Source organism: Phalacrocorax aristotelis, chromosome 2 (genome assembly GCF_949628215.1).
Source record: "Phalacrocorax aristotelis chromosome 2, bGulAri2.1, whole genome shotgun sequence".
Lineage (NCBI taxonomy): Eukaryota > Metazoa > Chordata > Aves > Suliformes > Phalacrocoracidae > Phalacrocorax > Phalacrocorax aristotelis.
In genome coordinates, this window is record NC_134277.1 from 58,948,769 (window position 1) to 58,970,722 (window position 21,954).

The window sequence follows — 21,954 nt, forward strand, 5'->3', positions numbered from 1 at the left end:
AATTTATGCTTGTAAGTACAAAATTCAGCCCCTGCAGATGAGAAGCGGATGTAAAATTAATTTCTTATATTTTACTAGATTTGAAAATGGTCAATTTTCCAAATAATCTTTGCTTAAAAAAAAAGAATAAAGCCACAAAAAACCTCAAAGTGTGAGCATGACCAAGTGAATTCAAAAGGGCACTGTGAAGAGCCTCCAAGGCTACAATGAGAGTGTGGTTAACTGAAGCGTATATAAATCTGAGCTAGCGAAAAAATAGCTCAAAGACTGGTAGTTACAATGTCAGTGGTTGCTGTGCTTGTTTCCTGGACAATACCAGCTTCAGATACAACATTCTTAAACTGTGTTCAAGACACAAACGTCCTCATATCATCACCCCCCCCCCAGTCCGTTAGCCAAACTAGGGTGCTATACTGTTTTTTCTGTAAAGCAAGTAGGTATGTGTCCCTGCTCACTGCAGGGGGGTTGGACTAGATGACCTCTAAAGGTCCCTTCCAACCTAAACCATTCTATGATTCTATTTCCTGCTATAGCTATTAAGTCTCTAAGACCCAGACTGTGGCTGGGATCTATCCACAAAACTCCTACCATATGTTGCTTAAGCTGGCTGTCGTCATTAATGTTTCACCAAAAGAAAGGAAATCATACTGCAGAGGGAAGGTTTTAAGAGAACGTGAGCCAGCCTTCCAGTTTGTATCTGCAGCATTTGGTTTACTGTCACTAGTATTTAAAGCACAAATGACAGCGTTTAGATAACTACCTACCTGACAGATATCCATTCTAGGCAGGTAAACATATAGATGTAGTACTCATTCATAAATGGCATTCACAGAAAAAGCTGCACACAACTGAGGTATTAGAAACATTACAAACATATGCAAGATATTATAGAGTTCTCTGTTCCCATTTCTCCCCATCCCCAGCTGTCCTTTCTCTCTTTTTGTCTATGTGGGTTAAAAACACTCCTCAGACAGAAAATACCTCATTCTGGATAAGTAATGCATAATCTGAAGAGCCCCCATTTTTGGTTCAGTACAAGTGATTTTCTATCAAGTAGAGTAGCTGGAAAAAAAAAAACCTTTCAATGTAAACTCTGATGCTGTTGATGCCCTGCTTACCATAAAAAAATTTTAACAATAACCCCCATATCAACTTCACAATTTATTATGATTAAAAGTATTTATAAAACCCTTAACTGCTATCCTACTAAGTTCTATTATTGTCAATACAACCTTCTTTTAATCTTTTATTAAATTTCAACACACTAATTAACTTTTCTTATAGAATCAGAAATAGATCTTAAGGACACATATACCTATAAATAATACAAATGCAACGATGAGCTCTTATTAAAAGCTATTCCTTTTATATATAGTGATAGTAGCTGTTCCTCAGGGAAGACATTCAGAGGTCTGTTATCCCCCCTGTAGGAGAAGGGAGTGGAGAACTCTGAGCGGATGCAGCATTGGAAATGCTTTGGAAATGGCTGGACACAGAAGAACTGAGAATCAGACACTCTGAATTAGTGTGTATTGAGATGCTCTATGAGTAGCCCAAAGACACCACAGGTGACATGATGTAATGTAACTCATCACAGATGTCATTAAACAGAAGAGTGAGGTTCTGGATGACAGTGTGGCCCATTCCTTCAGTGTAAAATTCACTACTAGATATTTTTTTCCATATGTTTTAATACTAGCAGGTCATTAATTCACAGGTTTATAAGTTTTTCAAAAACAGGTAAAATTGGGAGGAACAGACCCATCTGCCTGATAATGAGGTAAGATACCCAAATTTTACTGGAATGACAGAAAAACTCTCACTGAAGTGACTTTTAAATTTTCATGAGAGAGAAATGGAAAGTCCTGAAAATTATCAGAGAATTGTGGGGTTTTTTGTAAGCAAAACCACCACCTAAATCCTAGGTTGTTGGATATCTATTTAAGCTCACATGCAAAAAAACCCCTGCACCAACCAGTTAAAGCCAGCCAGCTAGCAACAAGCAGAAATCTGTACTTAGATGCTGATGAAAAGGCACAAAGATTTTGGACCATTTCCACCTTCAAATTCAGCTCTGCACACCCTAGGTGAGGCGCACGTACTCTCTCTAAGGTAGCAATGGCTGGTGGGGTTCACACCTCTCATGGTTTAACCCCAGTCAGCAACCAAGCACCACACAGACACTCCCTCACTCCCCCTCAGTGGGATGGGGGAGAGAATCAGAAGGATAAAAGTGAGAAAACGCATGGATTGAGATAAAGACAGTTTAACAGGTAAAGCAAAAGCCGTGCACGCAAGCAATGAAAAACAAGGAATTCATTCACTGGTTCCCACTGGCAGGCAGGTGCTCAGCCATCTCCAGGAAAGCAGGGCTCCATCACATGTGACGGTTACTTGGGAAGACAAACACCATCACCCCAAATGCCTCCCCCTTCTTTCTTGTTCCCCCAGCTTTATATGCTGAACATGATGTCATATGGTGTGGAATACCCCTTTGGTCAGTTGGGGTCAGCTGTCCTGGCTATGCCCCCCCACAGCTTCTTGTGCACCCCAGCCTGCTCGCTGGTGGGGTGGGGTGAGAAGCAGGAAAGGCCTTGACTCTGTGTAAGCACTGCTTAGCAGTAACTAAAACATGCCTGTCTTATCAACACTGTTTCCAGCACAAATCCAAAGCATAGTCCCATACTAGGTACTAGGAAGAAAATTAACTCTGTCCCAGCCAAAACCAGCACAACACCCACCGCAGCATGTTTTGGGGATCCCATTACTGCTATTTTTGGCAACATGGTTCTCTAGCTTTCTAAAACACCACACCCTTTACCTAGGTCCGTGACCTAGGTGGTAAACATAAACTCCCCTCTCAGAGCTGTGGGACCACAGCTGGGTCCAAGGCCCAAGAAGCTCAGGCTGTAGCATCAATGAGCCCATACAACTTTTTCAGAGGCCAGACTGTAGAATCAAAAGCAGTTTCTTTTCAACTGTACTCCTGGCTGACGTTGGTACATTGAAGGGCTGGTGTAAGGTAGAAGGATTCTCAGCTTTTACAGAATTTTATGAAATTGCATGTTCCTAGATTCATGCCTAAGCTTTGTCTAGCCCAAGAATGAGAAGGTACAAGCAGTTCTCCCCATCCCTTTCTTGGTTGGGAAAAACACTTTACAAATGCAGTTTTTAGGTGAAACAAAAAGTTAAAATAATTAAAATTATTTTAAAACACAGAAGTAAGGAATTAAAACTACAACTTGCTTTTGTTCTCTAGGTTCCCATAAGTTCAGTCACTAAAGTCATTCACTATTCAGAGATAACAGAGTGGAGCAAGTCAGTGTATGAATGTCTTTATCAGCTGATTTAAAATGATAGTTAGGGAAAAAAAATAAAGAAAAATCTACATTTGGATTCACAACTTGTCTGTGGCCCTGTGCCAAGATCCTGCCTAATACATTTGAGCATGCTGAAATATTAAACCACAGAAGCGCAAGAACCAAACAGGAAATTTTGACGAGCTCTTAAACAGGGTCATGAACATGATTGTATTTCTGCTGGAGCTATTGAAAGAAGTCAAAACTTGCCACGGCTTTTCCAGTGTGAACGTGGCAAGGAAAGCACTTTCCACTCTGATTAAAAATGAGATTCTGTAGAATGGGGAAGGCATCACCCTCCTGATGAAAGCCCTCTTCAGCATGTCAGGAATGGTATAAGAGTTCTTGAAACCACTCCTGAGGTATATTATGACCACATATATGCATGACAGCGCTGACCACTTAATCCCTCTTCTGTCACAGGCAAGTTGGAGAATAAAAATTACACTCAAGGGTATTTTATAATAGGATACAAAATAAAATAATAAATTTGCAGATGATTTTGGCTCTGCCTTGTGGTACTGCAATAGACACCAAATATTCACAGCCTCTCATTCATTGCTATTTAATTACAACAGAATACCTTTCTTTCACATTTAATTAACCTCTGGAAGGAGTTTGTGACCTTGGGACCCTCCTGCACAATTGCAACGTGCTGATAGAATACTGCTCTGTCAGGAAACACTTCCTTTAAAGCTGAGATTTAACAAAAGGCACAGATTTTTATGGGGAACACACAAAATATGACAACCCTGCATGTGGCACACTTAATGAACAAGAGCTAGAGCACATAAATTTGAATCATAAATTGATACTAGATTAACATCAAAAGATGCCACAAGACTTTCCCCAGAGGACAAGCTCATTACAGTAAATATGATCATGGACACACTTTCCCATTACTTTCGCTGTGGGGCACGGAAGAGAGAGGAAGGAAATGAGGAGGGATTTGGTCATGTAATTCCTATTTATTTAAGCCAGCAGAAGCTTAAGTGTCCCACCAAGCCCAATGACAGTATAGCACAGTTCCAGCTTCCATCTTTGCCAGAAATTGCTGTTCAATTTGAAATGCTTTAACTCCAAAAGGGAATCAGAGAGCAGTAACCTTTTCACAAGATGAGAGGCAGAACCACAGCCCATGCAGTCACTTTCACTGCTTTCCTACAAAGCTTCAAATGATGGATCAATGTTGGTCCCTTCATACCAATCAGAGCAGATGGTTGCGGAGTAGGCGCAGGTTCAGTTGATACGGTATCACAGTAACTCATTTGCTAGCAATGTTAACTCTTCAAAACGGATTCTTCATCATCCTGAGAATTCCCTCTGAGAGCTAACACCCCCATCCATCCATGCATGCTCCTTACACAATTCCCTCCTGTACAAAAACACCCCAAAAATCACCTTATGCACAATTATCTTTTTTCCTAAAATTAAAAGCATCAGAAAGAAGAGATATTGACACCCACATCTGTCACTTTCTTAATTAAAAGTATTTGTTGTCAAATGTTGTAGATTATGCCTTAACAAAAAAAATGGCACTGAATTGTTTACTGACTCTTTCAGTTGTATTTTTGGGACAGTCTGTCTTTCTCTCACCACTCAAAATACCCTAATGCACACAATTCCAAGCTGATCTGTCACCAACATTTAACATGCCTGCTGCAGCTTATAAAATTAGAAAACATCAATCCTCCCACAGATACTGCTGGAACTTGCAGAGGCAAATCACATTTTTGTCTTTACTACTATAGAGCCTTCCTTTCTTTTGTTCTTGTGACAGAATAATGTCACTCCACTGGAGTTATTAGCCTGGTTTATTCCAGAAACTTTTGTCCTTTTCAGCTTTAGTATCAAAAACATTTTCACTCCCTTCCCATCCTTTTCTTCGTACACTGTTTTTCTCCCTCCCTTCCAATTTTTGCTTTGTTTAGATTATGCCTGGGCCGACTTGTCACCTAACCTGTTTTGCTCTCCTAAACACCAAGGCAAAAGCCCTGCTGAAAAAGAAACAGAGATAGTCAGAGTTCAGTTGCAACAGTGCGTAAAGACCATAGGATTTTAAGCCCTTGCAGAGTAACTCCACTTCTGCACAGAGGAGGTGACAATCACTAGCAATGCTCTCGCCCACAGCTGGCTGATCAGCATGCTGAACGATGTCATTGGGCTTTAATACACACCAGGGGCAGGGGACACACCAACCCACTCTACTACCCACACATGTGCTTAATTTACAAAAAAAAAGAAAAAGAAAAAGAAAAACAAAAGCCAACATAAAAATCCTACTATTCTCATGCCAAACATTTTGAGGTACACCTGAATACCAGATACCAGTCTCTTACACCAAAGAAAAAGACAGAGAAAGTCCAAAGGCACAGCCTTTTATCCACTGCCATTGCTACCCACTGTGTCACTGTTTCGTGCATCAGGCACTCTAAAAATATACCTTTTCTAACCCACTGATCCTTATCAATCTTTTTCACTGGCATCCTATTAGCGCTTTCCACAGTAATGGGATAATCCCATCTCAAGCTGCAAATCTCTAGTACTTCCTTCAGTCAGACAGTCCCTCTTCTTTATCCATAATGTTTATAACGAATAAATGAAGGTGGAACAGCTATAAGATTACTTCCTGCTTCTATTCTTTTTTATATGCCAGATACCTTTTACACAGAGATCAAGGTGCTTAAAGACACAATGAAGGAAATATGGTGCAAACTGCATGCACATGTGTACTCTGTCTGATACAAAATGTCTTATCTACACATTCCCATTAGCCACATGACATGGATACCTTGAATGAGACACATTCCGGATGGAATTTCTTAATGACCAGGGAAAGCCAGGCAGTTTGAGAGTCAAGCAGCTTGTGTAGGTGGGATATCCCTCAAGAGTTAGTAGCCCAAAAACAATTTATTGCTATAGGATGAATGTAATTCCCAGCGTTACAACTTCCAAAGACTATGCTAAATATTTTGATCACTGTGTAGGCACCGCAAAGTAATTCTGAATACAAAAAGCAGTAACAATTTCCAACTACTGCCAATGTTACTTCAAATCTGAAATCAGACTAATAGATATTCAAATGCTATTTACACTGCTAAAAGTTCGGGTTTTGTTTTTTGGTTTTTGTTGGTTGTTGGGGTCTTTTTTGGGCTGGGGGTGGGGGCGGTGTTTGGGTTTTCTTAATGCACAAAGGATAAAAATGGATTATGTTCCAGTCTCTGGTTACCAACAAAGTAGCAGTAAGAGTCTCACTCTTGCTCCATCCGTTTGACAGGCTGTTGGAACAGTACCAGGTTGCTGAAAACATTAGATCCAGCTACGGCAGTTTCCCTGCTTGCAATCACCATGGAGAAGTAATGCATCTCATAAACATTAATTACCTTGCAAGAATTCAGGGCAATGTATGGAGAGGATGTAATTGCTTAGACATCTAGAGCTTAATCCCTTCCCAATTAAGTCAACAGAAGATCCTGAACCTGTGCAAAAACTGATCTGGGTCCCTCTTTGGCAAGCACAGGCCTTATCTATTCCTGTGTTGTGACACTAAAGAAGAAAAACTAACACCAAAAAGGAAAGCAAGAAAAAAAAAAAACAAACCAACAAAACAAAACCCTGTATTAAAAACTCTGCTAAAGCTGCATAGAATCTTAGTTTTCCCTCATTCACCATGTGCATTTCAAAATCCCAAACAAAACCAAAACCTAATTTCTAGCAGAATGTGCATGCAGTATGCCCACAGAGACAGTCACTGGTCACTTTTGTGTTGTTTTTTCTCTCTAGAATAAAACATAAGTTTCAACCATGGTGAGCTGTATTAATTCTCAAGTATTACTACTTTGACCTTTTTTTATTTTGCAGTCAGTTTAGTTCAATATTCATTGCCATTCAGAGGAATAAACCAGGACATCAGTCCCAACACAATAAAAAGCTGTGAGCTTTTTACTTGAATGCACCTCTTCCTTAGTCCATTTTGGTACTTTCTTTATACAGTACATGCATATGTACCTATCTGAGGTAAAAAGAATTACTGCAGTACAGATGTATGTTTATTCCAAATGTGTTCATGATCAGACTGACTCACATCAGACAGGTATTTTGGTGGTATTCTGGAATTGTCATCTAGCCCTTCATCTACTGTTCTCTTCTCTAAAGTTCACTCTTCTAGGCATATCTTTGCAGTGCTAATCTGTTCTTGAGGTGTTTATATGTACACAAGTGCTTACAAAAAGGTAAGTAAGATGGAAAATATTTGCAAGTAAAGGCATTGCCTACAGCATACAGAACAAGCTCCCTCTGGTGTCAGAAACCACCCTACTGCATGTTTTGGTCCAATCACTCTCAATTTCTTACTTGGGCTAATGAGCCAGAGCTGAATGGTGTGCTGATACTGGTCCACAGTTCTGCAGAGACACCAAAACCAGGTAGCAGATAGACTACAGATTTTCTCATACAGCATGTCCCACACAGGTAGAGAAGCATCAGAAGACAACCCCAGTGGACCTTCCTGTACCTCCATTTATTTTAAGACACACTCTAACCTTGGATCCAAACTACCTTATCAGTTTCACGTCTGCCACATGATCTGACACCATCCTGCTCAGTTATATGGGATTGGTAGGCAAGATACTTCTGTACAGCTTATGCCACTTCCAACTGCCTTTTTACTACCTTTTAACATCACTGCCCCCTGTATTTCACTTGTTATCCAAAAAGATCTTGCTTCCCTTGCTCAAAATTCAGAATTCTCTACATTTCTCTATAATTGACATTCACTATGGTTTTCAGGTACATTGCCTAAACCTTTTTAAAAGTCAAGTTTGCATGCCAGACAGAGACAGCAAATTACCTCTTCTTTTAAAACACAACTAAATACATGCATTAGAAGACTTCTTCTCCCCCATTTTGCAAAAATAAAGCCCAGACTGGTACCTAAATAAGGCAAGTAGTATGTTGCTTCCGGAGAAGTGTGCACACTCAAGAGTATGATCTTTATATGAGCTATGAGTTGAAGGAGAAGATTTTAGTTTCTCTGAATACGAGTGTATCTGAGAGCAGCTTTGGAGGTACCACTGTACACATTATCCATATGGTTGAGCAAATTATTCTGGCAGTGGAATAAAACTGGCTCTATGGTGCCTCAGGGCTCTAGCTTCTTACCAAGGATTAATCCTCTTGTCTTCAATTACGGAATCTGTAGAGCTGCCTGCCAATCTTACTTAGTCCAACTGATAACCTATGCTCAGCCCTTCACGTGGATGACACTGCAACTGGTTCTGCAGTTTTTGCTCCATAGCTTGTCAAAGCAGGCACAGAGTACTCAACACTTGCCCCTAAATAGTTAATTTATTAACTATTCTCAACTGTAATAAGTAGCCTCGATCGTAGTTTGAGAACACAGTTCCTTGCTCTTGACAGCACTTTCTGTGAAATGTTTCTGCGGCACAAACCATTTTAAAATGAAATGCTGAAAGAGTCCATTTGTAAAACAGAAACACTCTTGGAATACAATTAGATTAAAAAAAAAATCTTAGCAGAAGAACTAGGAAAAATAGTTTAAAGATAAATGGATTTATATTTTAAAGTTTTACTTCTCATTATATTCTGTAATGCATAAAGTCCTCCATTCGCAAGCTACTGTCTTCACTAACACTAAATTTAAACAGGTTTGAAGTATACAATCATCTGTTCTCAAAATAAAGGTGCCTATTTGAATGCAAATTGTTAAAAGTCAGAACTTTTCACATACTTATAAAAAGAGAGGAGAGTCTACTGAAGAAAAAGAACAGGGGAAAAAAACCAAGAAATAAATATCCAGAGTATGTATATGCTCCAACAATCAATAATAAGTTTACTGAAAAAGCATTTTAGAGACAGCAAAAACTAATCTGAATAATTTATCTGTGGATGTTATTTGATTTCAGTCCATTATGTAATATTCTGTAATTTGAAGTCACCTGGAATATCAGCAGTCTCCAGCAATTTTCTAGACTATTAAAAAAATAGCCGAAAAAGTGAACAGGTGCTATAGCACTAGTAATCCCTACCTAAATCTTTGAAGGACACAGTGCAGTTCAGTCTACTTTCAAGTCATTAACATTCATTTTAGAGGCATTGTTAGCATATGTATTTCTGTGCTCCCAGACTAACGCTGATCTTGGCATTCTTCTTAGTCTTAACAGAGCTTCTTTCAAATCTAAGATCGCTCTTGCCATGTTCAATATAAAGTTCATATTTTAGATTTTAAGTGACAAGCACTACTGCAGCAAAGACCTACCCTAGTTCGAGGCTTGTAAGAACTTTCCAGTTTTGCTTTGTTTCAACCACAGAAAAACTCCTACCCCCAGCCCACCCCAAACACTTGTAAAAAGTATTGCTCCATAAAATAAATAATTGCCTGCCTAATCCTTCATTTCTATTGATATTCAGAGATCCAGAAGCAGCACAGGCATACATTTCACCCTAACGCTACACACAGAGCCAGCTTTCCCTGGATCCTGAGAATTACTCCTTAGGCACAATGAACCGAAACGCTATAAAATGCAGAGTGCTCTTAGGCCAGCTCAGGACTCTTTTCCAAGCTGCTTTTTCCAGCAGTGACTCAATGCACAGATATTTTATCACTACAGAGTCCTAACTTCTAGCATCGGGGTGGCCATAAATGATTTTTACCATGTCATAAAGCCAGAAATCACCCAGATGGAGATGACATTCCTCTACTTACAGTACACTAGGGGCACAGATACAGCTATTTGAAGAAGTTGAAGCAGTACAAACCCTCTGATTGAGAGACCTGGGATTAACTGAAGGTGTCCCTATATTGTCCTTTCCTCAGCCACTTTTTTCCTGTTTTTTCCAGAATTACTGTTATGGACAAATCGTGACCCTTTATTTTCCTGGTTGGCAATTATAACTTGGCTTATGGTGCTCTTAGTGGGACAGCACAGTTTTATGGGCAGAGCACCTCACTGGCAGCCAGTGTCAAACTGTCCATCTGTTTTGTATTTGCTCATCACTCCATCTCCCCAGACTTTTGTCCTGGTCCTTCCCACCCACTCCTTAGGATCATTCCAGAAAAGCAGTGTCTCACACTTAGGTCTGTTGATGTGGCTAAAACAACAGGGTCCTAATGCCGTCTTTGAATATTTTGAGGTATCAAAAAAAGAAAAAAGAAAATCCGTGGATTTATGCAAAAATGTGCAGGTATCTGGAGTGCCAATGGAGACAGTCTGTCTCCGTCTAGGACCTACTATTCCTTATTAAATACTGATTTCAGGAGGAATTATATCTGGCCCATTTATAGTCTCAGCTTTTAACAAGGAAATATCAGAAACGCTAATGAGACCATGTGAACAAGGACAGCATTTTAGCCCTTCTTAAGGACAATTTGACTGCATTTTAAAGGTGAGTGACTGAGAATCTGAGATGATTTGGTGACTCACTGGATGACTTTGAGCAAACTGGGAGCAAAACAAAGGTCTTGATTCTCAGTTCTTCATTTTAACCAGTAGGCAATACTCTCACTCTAGATGAAATCTGGTACATCTACCTCTGCCACTTGTGAATCATATCCAGAAATTCTACCTAAGAGCAGTTTGTTTTTTTTTTTTTACTCTTCTCCTGTAAGGAAAGCACGGTCCGTACTAAGGCAGTCTCCTGAAATAAAAGAAACAAGGCACACATACATCTGTGTACACACGTGTACATCAGGGGTGAACAGCTAGCCATTTCATAGCTTCTCTAAGAGTACGATGAGACTAAGCCTTCTTTCTAATAGATGTCTAACTTTCTGGAATCACAACAACAGGCAATGCTGTCACTTCCCATCATTATTAGCTATAAATATCACTCTTATTCTACAATTTGCATCTTAACTAGCAAAAACAACAAATTTACCATAAAGGGTAACAATCTCAACTAAATTCTGCTAATATTTACACATGCCTTTTTTTTTTTTTAAATCAGATGATAATTTGCTATTTGATTTCAGGTTGAGGGGATGGTGGAAAAGCCCTTGTCCATTTTCTGTTATGGTTTATACAATTAGAAGCACCTCCAAGTAAACCTAGCCGTAAAGCAGCTTTTACAGCTGGTTGTTGGTGTCTCCCTCAAAATATATCTCCACTTTAGGTGATCTAGAAAACAGAAAAATTCTCAAGTGAATCCGAACTATGGCTATGTAACCCCCAGATTGTTTCTTTATAGCACCTGATGACTAACTGAATAGAAATGAAGCACTATAGTGACTTACTCAATAACTCCAGAAGAGTACATACACTTGGTCTGGCTTTATACTGCTGTTTAATATGAAGAAGAATCCAGCAGTACAAAAAAGCACCAATGATTTTCACCTCTCATAATTTCTGTGAGCATTTGATTCAGAGACCCAATAAGCCTGATATGCCTAGTGATGTTATTGCCCTAGTACTTTCAGGAAACACCTCCCAAAACAGGAAGCTAATCTTGGTTTAAATTTATCAAATTTAAACATAGATCAAATCTATGAGAACCTCTTGATATTCAACTCTTGATATCTCAACTCTTCATTGTTTCTGAAACAAATTTTGAATTATTTTTACAGTGCATGGCTACTGGAATAAAAAAGTATTTGACAATGTAATCGAGTGAAAGTAATTCAATTGAAGATATCAATTAAAAAAGCCAAAACCTAGATGATCTTAATGTACCTTAGAATGTCTTATCTGCACTACCTGAAACAAACACATTATGTAACCCGAAATGGACTCATCTTTCCAAACACCAAGAGACAAGCTGCTTTGGGTTTTTTTTGAAATTTGTTGATGCCTGGCAGTTTTCTAAAGTAAGCTAGGATTTAAAAATGGATCCCAAGTCAGGTATTTCCTAAAGGAGTGGGCTGTGGATACGGATGGGTTTTCTGAACGCTCCTGCAGAATTTACTAGGATGAACTCAAGATCCTGATTTTGATCTTTAAACACTGCTATGGTTTTTAGGTCAGGAAAAAATGTCTGATGTAAAAGATTTCCTTAAGCCGTTTGACAAATAAAGGACTGCCTCAGCTTTCAACTTTCTTGGCTTTCAGACTGTAATCCCTTGATTCAAAGAACTCTTCACAATCATTTGAAATGGGAAAGCCATTTCAAATAGCTTTGACCTTACAGTTTCAGAGGCCAATTTTTTTTTACACATTACTGAAACATATCCTTATATAAACATTAATAAAGCAAAAGCTTCACATGTATAACCATCTCACATCCTCCCCAAAACATACAATGAATAGATTTTAAGTACAAGAAAAGACCATTGTACTCTTCTAGTATAACTCTGTACTCAGAAAATCTCATTCAATGTTTCCTGCATCAGTGCCCTACATTTTGCCTGAATATAAGATAGCTTAAAAACAATATCCAGTTTAATCCAAAGAGTTCAAGCAAAGAATTCCTCTCAACCCTACATTAAGCTACATCAATGGCTAATTAGCTTCATAAGTACCCTATTTCTAAACCAATATGGAGCACAGTGAAGTATATATGAATTTCTCACTCTATAATCCTATTAGGTACCCACTTTTCCATGAGTACAAGGTTATTCAGGAAACAAGACAAAAGATCTCATTTTACATATTGCTAGTTGTTGCCTGTTGTTTCTTTCATTATGGTCTTGACAATGGAGACAGTGGTTTCTAAGATTCGGCAAATTCAGTGTAAGTTATAAATATCCAATTACACTAGACAACAAAAAGACGACCAGATGGCTGGTGAATCGGCACCACTAATTCTCACTAACTGCCAAAATGCACACATGAAGCAATCAAAATATAAAGACAATTTGACTATGAGTTGTTTCCACCTTTACAAGCAAATATGCAACTACTTTTCCTCATGAAACTTACACTAGCTTAGTCTTCCTATTCAAAGCCTAAGCCTATTGCTTCCTTTTCAAACTTCTGAGGCAAAATAAAGCCCTGGAGAATACATGCAGCATGATGAACTAGAGATCTGTGTGCAGTTGCGGAGCTACGGCCTTTTTGGGATCACAGAAACATGGACGAAGTGTTGCAATGCGGGGATGCAGGCTCTTTAGGAAAGACAGGATGGGAAGATCAGGAGGAGGAGTTGCCCATTATGTGAGAGAGCAGCTGGAGCGCATGGAGCTCTACCTGGAACAGACGAAGCTGGGCAAGCTAAAGCCCAAAGGGAACTGAATATGGCCAGGGATGTCAAAGATAATGTGAAGGGCTTCTGTAAGTACATAGGTGACAAAAGGAAGTCTAGGAAAAATGTGGGTCCTTTGCTTAACAAGACAGGGGACCTGGCTATACTGAACACGGAGGAGGCTGAGGTACTGAATGCCTTCTTTGCCTCAGTCTTTACTGGCAAGACCAGCTTTTGGGAATCCCAGGCATCAGACACCAGGGGGAAAGACTGAAGCAACAAAGACGTACCCTCGGTGGAGGAGGATCAGGTCAGGGAATACTTAAGCAAAATGGACATATATAAGTCCATGCACCCAGATGGGATGCACACATGACTGCTGAAGGAGCTGGCTGATGTCATTGCAAGGCCACTCTTGATAACCGTTGATCAATCACGGTGACTGGCAGAAGTCCCTGAAGTTTGGAGCAAAACAAAAGTCACTCCCGTCTTAAAGAAGGGCAAAGAGGACTCCAAGAACTACAGGCTGCTGCTCAGCCTCATCTCAATCCCTGGGAAAGTGATGGAGCAGCTAATCCTAGAAACCATTTCCAGGCACGTGAAGGACAAGAAACTCCTCAGGAGTAGCCAGCATTGAAAAGTTTGTGATAAGTCTATATTTATTCACTGATACTTATGAGCACAAAACTCAGTAAGTGTAAGCTGTAAAAGCTATACAATTAAGACTTCTATCTTCCACTTTAGCTTTCAACATGAAGCCTAGGACATAGAGGAGTTTGTTAAATCCAAGTTAAAGAAGTAACATCACCTGCACAATCATTACCCTTGATTCATTCTGACTGAATGGCTTATTTAAATCCTCAGTGGGGAGGAGGGGTGTCACTGAAAGATAAGCTTTATGTTGCAATCTGTAATTCTGAATATAAGTTGCTTCTAAAAAGACTTTTTTGAGGTCCGTGCTTGAAAATTAGCAGCTACATCAAATGGAAATGTTTACAAAATTTGTTCCTAATGTTCAAACACACATGCAGAGCTTCTTGGAGCTGCTTCCCTGCATGCCCAGTTCAGAGAAGAATTATATAGTAGCAACTACATTTTCGTGCTTCACCTAAGTTCACCTCATATATGTTTTGTATGTAGAAAATGCTACATCACAATACACAACCATTTTTCAGTTTCACTGCTACTCTCATACTTTATGTGGTTCACAGAAAGAAACTGGATGTGTAGCAAAAGTGATGTTCTTAGTGATTGTAGGCAACCCACCTCATGTCATACATGAGGTCTGATATACTGAAATGCTAAACAGAACCCCAGAAAGCCAGCATTTTTTATGATAGGATTATCCTTCCTCTTACAGAGCCCACTGCTCCCCTCTTTGACCTGAAGCTCTTAATGTTGCAAAACCTGAGTACACAATGCATTTGACATCTCTGGAAAATAGCATCTGAGACACAAGTACTAATGATTGTTTTCACAGGTGCCAATACGATGACAGTTTTTGATGCATCTTCACCTTCATATACCCCAAAGCCAATGACACACAGGTTAATCGATGCCTTAAGATTTAATCAGAAAGTGTTGAGAAAGAAGTTGCTGTAGTGTGATACAGATAAGCAAGAACCTAACTCTGAAGTGCCTAACAGTGCTTCATAGTGATTCAGGGAAATACACAACAGGATAGGCAAAGCAGACAAGAATAAGGCAGAGCAAAACACCCATAAAGATCAGTAACCAACTTTAACTCTGATTAGCTGCAAATGTTTAGCAATCAAGAACGGTTTAGCAATAATCCTTATTTCTAAGTGGGAACTGATGTTAACAGAGAAGAAACATAGTCTAAGGAAAATAACCTTTCTGGGCTGTAGAGCCAGGGAGAAAAATGCCACAGAGCACAGGAATCCGTCCCTTCTTTGCTCCTGCCTCTCCTCTGTCCCCAACATTGACAGCTCCCAAAGACAGGCCTCTCTAACGAAAAGTTATCCTCCCTTTTTGGTTGCTCTCCCTAGCCCTCCTGCTCTAAAAGGTAATTTGTTTTAACACATCATTGAAAAAAATAGCATGATTTCTCCTCATAAGTAGTTATGAAAATGAAGGTTTTCTTGGGTTCGTTTGTATGTTTTAAACAAGAATAATTGCAATTCAGATTTGCCGAGCTAGTTTTTACAGAAACTCATGGGGAAAACAACCAAACATCATAAAAATGACACCACAAACACAGATGAAGACATATAACATCTTACATACATTATCCTCATGACCTGAAGTCACATTACTAAGCCAGTCTGCGCAGTGCTACAGAGAGGAAAGCGAGAGCTTCCTTTGCTTGATAGGAATAGGTGAGCCACTCCAGCACAGAAATAAGTCAAGACACTGATGGAGAAAACAGGAGACTGATGGAGGCAGGAAATGGCAGGCTGTGGAATCTGCTCTTGCTGCTTTTCGTTCAACAGCATAGGCCAACTTAACACCAGAAGCAAGTTAAAGAATTGTCCAGCACTAAGTAAGTCTCCTGTAGACCATCTTGCCTAGCTTCAGCCACAGCACTCTAAGATGGATATGGACCAACCAAAGAGAGGCCAAAAGAGAAATAAGAAAAGATAAGCAATACAGAATGACCAAACAAGCTGAGCATATTCTAGCCTAAAGCAGAGGACACTGAATGGTGGGAGGGGGAGGGGCTCCCACTTCAAGATTTTTAGGAACCAGCTAACTAGGTATGCATCAGGAATGGAACAGATAGGTTAAAGCAGAGGGAAAGAAGGATGGATCTCTTGAGGTCATTTCTAATCCTGTATTTTTCTAGGATTTGGAAATGGACCCTTCAAGATAGCAACAGCTACTTCACTTATCTCCAAAGGAAGATACCCCTACAGTAGTCCCATACTGCAAGCTATCCTTTTTCCAGAATGTTGTAATTTATTCTCATTCTAAAAGATTCTTCACACTGCCAGAGCAGCAGAAAGACACTTTGGTGTCACTGAGAATCAAGCCCAAAATATCAATCAAGTTCTTTATATCTCTTGGATATAATAATCTCTCTAGAATTAAAGGACTAAAGTTTTTAGGGTTTGATACAACACAATTAGATAGCAGAGCTTTGAATAAAATAGAGTTTTAAACAGAAGGTTAAGACAGCATTAAAAAAAAATATTAGCATGTCAGTAGAGACCAAGCAGACAGCTCTTTAATAACACTGGACAGGGAATTTAAGAGAAAATACTTCAGAAGTAAATGAATATTCTTTCCAGCAGAATGATTTCTTTAAAGACAAAATTCAAAATTATGCAGGTCTTTTTTTTGTTTCAAAAGAATCACTCTGAAGGTAAAATATACCTACCCAAAGCAATTAAGATGAGAATAAGAAAGATAGAGAAAAAGAATACTCCAAGGGCCAAGTATGTAAGACTGAAAGAACTATTCAGTCAAGGTATAATCATCCATTTTCCCCTGAATTATATTTATTTAATACGAACATAAAGGTGTGCAGAAGAGATGAATGGGTTACAGGAGAAGGTAAAATAAAAGCTCTAAAATGTTCTTTGGAAAGCATCACCATTATCAACGAGAACTGCTTGCTGCAAGTCAAACAGATTTGTGTTTGAATTCAAGATTAGGTAACTCTGTGAGCAGCTACTAGGACAAGAGAAATAGAAGATTACAGAAGAAATACTCTTACAACAGTAAGTAGTGCTTGACAGACTCCAGTCATGGTTGTAGCAGTTGTAGATCTCAGCCATCAAACTTCTCACAGGTGACAAAGGAAGAAATTTTAAGTTAACTTTTACTTTAAGACTACATTCTTCCCCTCCAACTCTTTGTTAAAGTACCATGCACAGAGCAGGCAGCTACTTCAGTAACTGCAGAGATCCTGTTCCTCCATATTTTACTTTCATTGAGAAGAGATGGCTTCAACGACTTCCAGTTTATTGTTAACATACCTGTCTTGGCTTCCTTCTGTGATATAATAGAGATGATTGGCACCTCCATCAGCACAAGCTCGCAGTGCAGCTGCAAGGGAAGGAACAGAACATCAATGTATTGGCATTATAAATAAAAAACCACAACCAGTTGCTCCATTACTGTTCACTGCAGTGTAGCGAATAAACTTGAGATCTCATATGGCTTTTAGCTTCCTATACTTGATTATTTTCCTTGTTTCTCTAAATAGACATTTAAACTGGTTCTATCAGACTAATGCCAATCTTCATCTGACTGTGCTACCGTACTTTCCAAATACCTTATTTCTATTCTAACCTACTGCCCAGTCAGCTTGAACTACATGGGGGTCAAGTATTCAAAACCTGAAGAGGGCCCATCCTCCATGCATAGGCAGGTACTTGTCTAAACAAGTGGGAACTTGCACCTTAAACCTAACAATTTTATCACCCAGGCAAAAAGTTCACAATGATGGCTCTATAATGACTTGCATACGAAATGGAGGGGGTGGGGGGGAGGGAAATAGTTAGGCATGACAACATGACAATACCAGTTTTTTCTTTTTTCCCCTCCACACACAAAAATGATAACTGTACCACAGTTCCTATACTGTTCCACAGACTGTTGGAATCATCTGATATAAAGCAGGTGGGTTAGTTCTTGGCTTTAAATCTTGAACCATCCAGGCACAAAAGGAACAAAACCACAATAATTTTCAGTGTTTCAACATAACTTGGGGACCACAAAAGGCACATGCTGCTAATTCCAATTGATTTAAACAAGCACAGACATGCTGTTCTGTTTTGATCCTTTTGCTTATATAGACTTAAGTCAGAGAAAAGTCTTAACACTATTACTACAAAATCAGATATAAGTTGGTATATTTTATTCACAGGCATCCCTATTAATCATCATTTAACTAACACACAGCTCTTCCATGAGATTTTTTTAAATATGACAATCTATTAAAGATTCAAAATTACCATCCTGTCTTAGCAGTCTTTACCAGTTTTGGTCTGAGATGCACAAGTGAGATAACTGCAATGGGCAAGATAAAAGCAGCTGTCACTTCTACACCAGAGCAGAGTGTTCCTTCCAGGTCTGCAGGCAGAGAGACTGATTGGTAGACCTGAGAGGGCTGGAAGTCAGAGGATCATGGTGGAAGAGGGGAAAGAGAAAAAGACGGGAGACAAAGAAAAGGAACAGCCTGCCCAAGTTTTAGAATAAAAGGTATAAACAATCAGATCAGGCACTTCCTGCTGCTGAGAATCCAATTTTCAGCTAAAGCCAATTTGCTTTGGTGTTTATTTCTCAGTCAGAACCACCTCTCAGCAATGACACAAACCTACATTTTTCCTTTTGGCACTCATTAGGTGGGCAATCCACCTCTCTCCCTTAGCTGTCAACTTAGCCAAAATTGGGACAGCAAAGTTCATCTCTGTATCTGCTCTCATCTTTAAGGCATTCTTTCTTATTTGGCTGCTGAACTCCCACCACAGGGAATGTTCTATACGAGTATATCCACCATGCAGTACCATGTGACCTCGGCTGTGGCTTTCTGGAAAAAAGGAAGAGAGCAGGGCAGCACAAAAGCTACCAGTTCATCACAGATAGCTTTGGATACAGCAGCTTTTTTCCTGCAGGCTGCAAGAATGTCCAGGGCAGGAAAACTAGCACTGCACTCCCCAGTATCTCTTCTAGCACTGTCCCTGTCCCAGTGACCCCTCTTCTCTATTGTCCATAGTATTACAGTATTCACTATGGCAAGCACTCCCCCTCTCAGCCTTGTTGTACAACTGTGCTCTTCTCTGACTCCTCATCCTATTTCGCGCACTCCATCAAGCCACTATCCAGACCCGTATTAACAAGGGAAGGTCAAGCAGATTTGATCCTGACAAATCTTATTAGCTGAGATCATTTACAAATAATGGGAGCTGGCCAGCTACCATCACTTACATGGTGATTCACTGCTTCAGGATCTTGCCAGGTTCCTCATCCATCCTGATGAATATAAACATCACAAGACAAGAACAACCACCTCTTTTTGACCAGTATACTTGGCTAGAAGCTTTTAACTTCTCTCTCACTTGAGGTTACAACTGAAACTGGATTAATGTAATTCCTTTCACCTGGGCATATTTGTTAAGTTCTCTCAGGGAATTCACCTCACATAGAATTTAGTAATGGCCCACTGCCAGAAGAGTGTGTAATACCTGTCCTTAAATTAGCTATCCTGTCCATCAGTTTATTTAGCAGATACAAGGCATCTAAGTGAGGCCTAGGACCTAAGCAATTACAAAATCCCTTTTCTCCCCTTGAGCTACAAAAGCAATTCATCAGTTGAGACACTCTGATAACCAAAACTGTAAGAAGGCTGCAGAAAAATTATTTTCTAACTTCAGGTACAGAACCTGCCTAAAAGATCTTCCCAGGCCAAAGAAAGCCCCAGTTTTTTCCTTCTGAGAGCAGTGATTTTTACATCTATTCTCCCATGTTTTAAACAAATAAGCGGCTTATAACTTCTGGGGGAAAAAAGAAGGGATGAGATACAGAAAGAGAGAGCTTAAAGAGTCTGTTATTAGTCTCAATTACTTTAAAATAGCCAGAGCCTTAACTACTGTAATTTAGCTCAATGGACTTACCATAAGCAAAGCCTGCCTAAGATCTCTTCACCTGATCTTATTATTTTAAAACAAGAAGACCAAAAAACCCAAACAAACTAATTATTACAAAACAAATCAGTCTTCAATCAGTCTGGTACATGTAAAACTACTGAGATTCTCCCAAAAACCTAAAGGTGCCTAAGTAACAGGTCTATGACACTTGTATGCTGTTCACATGGATATGGGGCTACTATTTGATATCTCCAATCAATATAGTTACCTTATATAACTGAAATTTAAAGCTGTCCCCCACGTATTTATTCTTATAGATAAGAATAAATAATTTTTTAAAATTACATTTCAGCAGCATTGTAAACTTATTTAGAGAAACTATTTATGAGGTACTGATCCCTTACCAGCAAGTTAATAGCTTACACTGGAATGAACCAAAGCCCCAGGTGCTTTCAGTAACTAGCAGGTAATTAACTGATTGGCTAGAGGCCAGTAAATTATATTATTTCTACAGCTATGAAACAAGCCTTGCTTGATAAAAAGTAATGATATATATTAGCTGGAAGAACATGCATCATTATTATCTGAAAGTGTTTAAGGAGATAGTCAGCAATTCTAAACTTATAATTCAGAGAGAAAATTCTCTATGAAAAGATAATAGGAACTGATTTTATACAGTGTCTTTTATATTAGAGACAAAATTGCTTTACAAACAACAATTTGGCCAAGGTGCAGCACAGCAACCGTGTAGGCAAATCTAGCAGTCCCTAGGCACTTTGCAACAGCTCACATGAAACCTCATTAATTATTTCAGCAGAAACTGAAGGACCTGAACAAGATCGGGCTTTGTTTTGCTTGGCATCATGAAAACAGAGAGACTGTCTTCCAAGAAGTTTACAATTTAAACAGATGAAAAAAACAAATGAAAAGGTGGAAAGTGACGCAGAGGGATGCAGTGCTAATGGTCACACATGGGTCAAAGACAAGTTTTGGGGTGCTATTGATGGGATGCACCTTTCTCAGAAGAGGAAAAGGGTTTTTGCTCAGGAGCTAGCAGGGCTGATTGATAAAGCTTTAAACTACATTGAAAGAAGGAAAGGGACAATACCAGGCTAGTCAGTGACAAGCAATGGGATGGCATGCCAAAGTTTGAGGAGGTGCGTGCTAGTGAGATTCTTCAGACTGTTTCATGTGGTGATGGGCACAATGAACCACACTTGAAGTGCTTCTGCACAAATATGTGCAGCATGAGGAACTAGCAAGAGGAGCTAGAAGCCTTGGCCCAGTCCCATCACTGGCATAAGTGAAACCTGGTGGAATGAATTCTGTGACTGATGTGCCATGATGGATGGTTACAGGCTCCTCAGAAGGGATAGGCAGGGCAGGTGAGGCGGCAGGGTGGCATTGCATGTAGTGGAGGAGCTGGAATGCATGGAACTTGCAGTTGGCAATGGCACAGTTGAGAGCCTTGGATAAGGATTAAGGGACAGACAAATAAAGCAGGTGTTGTCATGCGAGTCTACTATAGGCCACCCAGCCAGTATGATAACACTGATGAGTTATTCTTAAAGGAACTAAGGGATGCCCCTGCCTTATAGTGCCAGATGTCAACGGGGAATACCACACAGCTGGTACAAACAGGTCCAGAAGGTTCCTAAACCATCTGGATGACAACTTCTTGGTACAGGTGCTAATGGAACTGACCAGGAAAGGTGCTTTCCTCGATTGTTGCTTATTAACAGGGAGGGTCTTGTGGGTGAAATGGCGATTGCTGGCTGCCTTGGCCACAGTGACCATGAAACAGTCAAGTTTAAAATCTATGATAACAGGAAGAAAACTGCCAGCAACACCTCAACTCTGGATATGAGGAGAACAGACATCAGGTTGCTCAGGGAACTACTTAGTAA

At 39.6% G+C, this 21,954-nt stretch overlaps 1 protein-coding gene across 6 annotated transcripts in view; it reads right to left on the reverse strand.

Moving 5' to 3' along the window:
- The window catches only part of TPK1 (thiamin pyrophosphokinase 1), a 308,617-nt gene that overhangs the window by 174,644 nt on the left and 112,019 nt on the right, over positions 1-21,954 (reverse strand). For all 6 annotated transcript variants that reach the window (XM_075083749.1, XM_075083751.1, XM_075083753.1 and 3 more), the window contains one exon: positions 17,435-17,504. In XM_075083749.1, the coding sequence (XP_074939850.1) occupies positions 17,435-17,504 (70 nt within the window). The remainder of the gene's footprint in view (positions 1-17,434; positions 17,505-21,954) is intronic.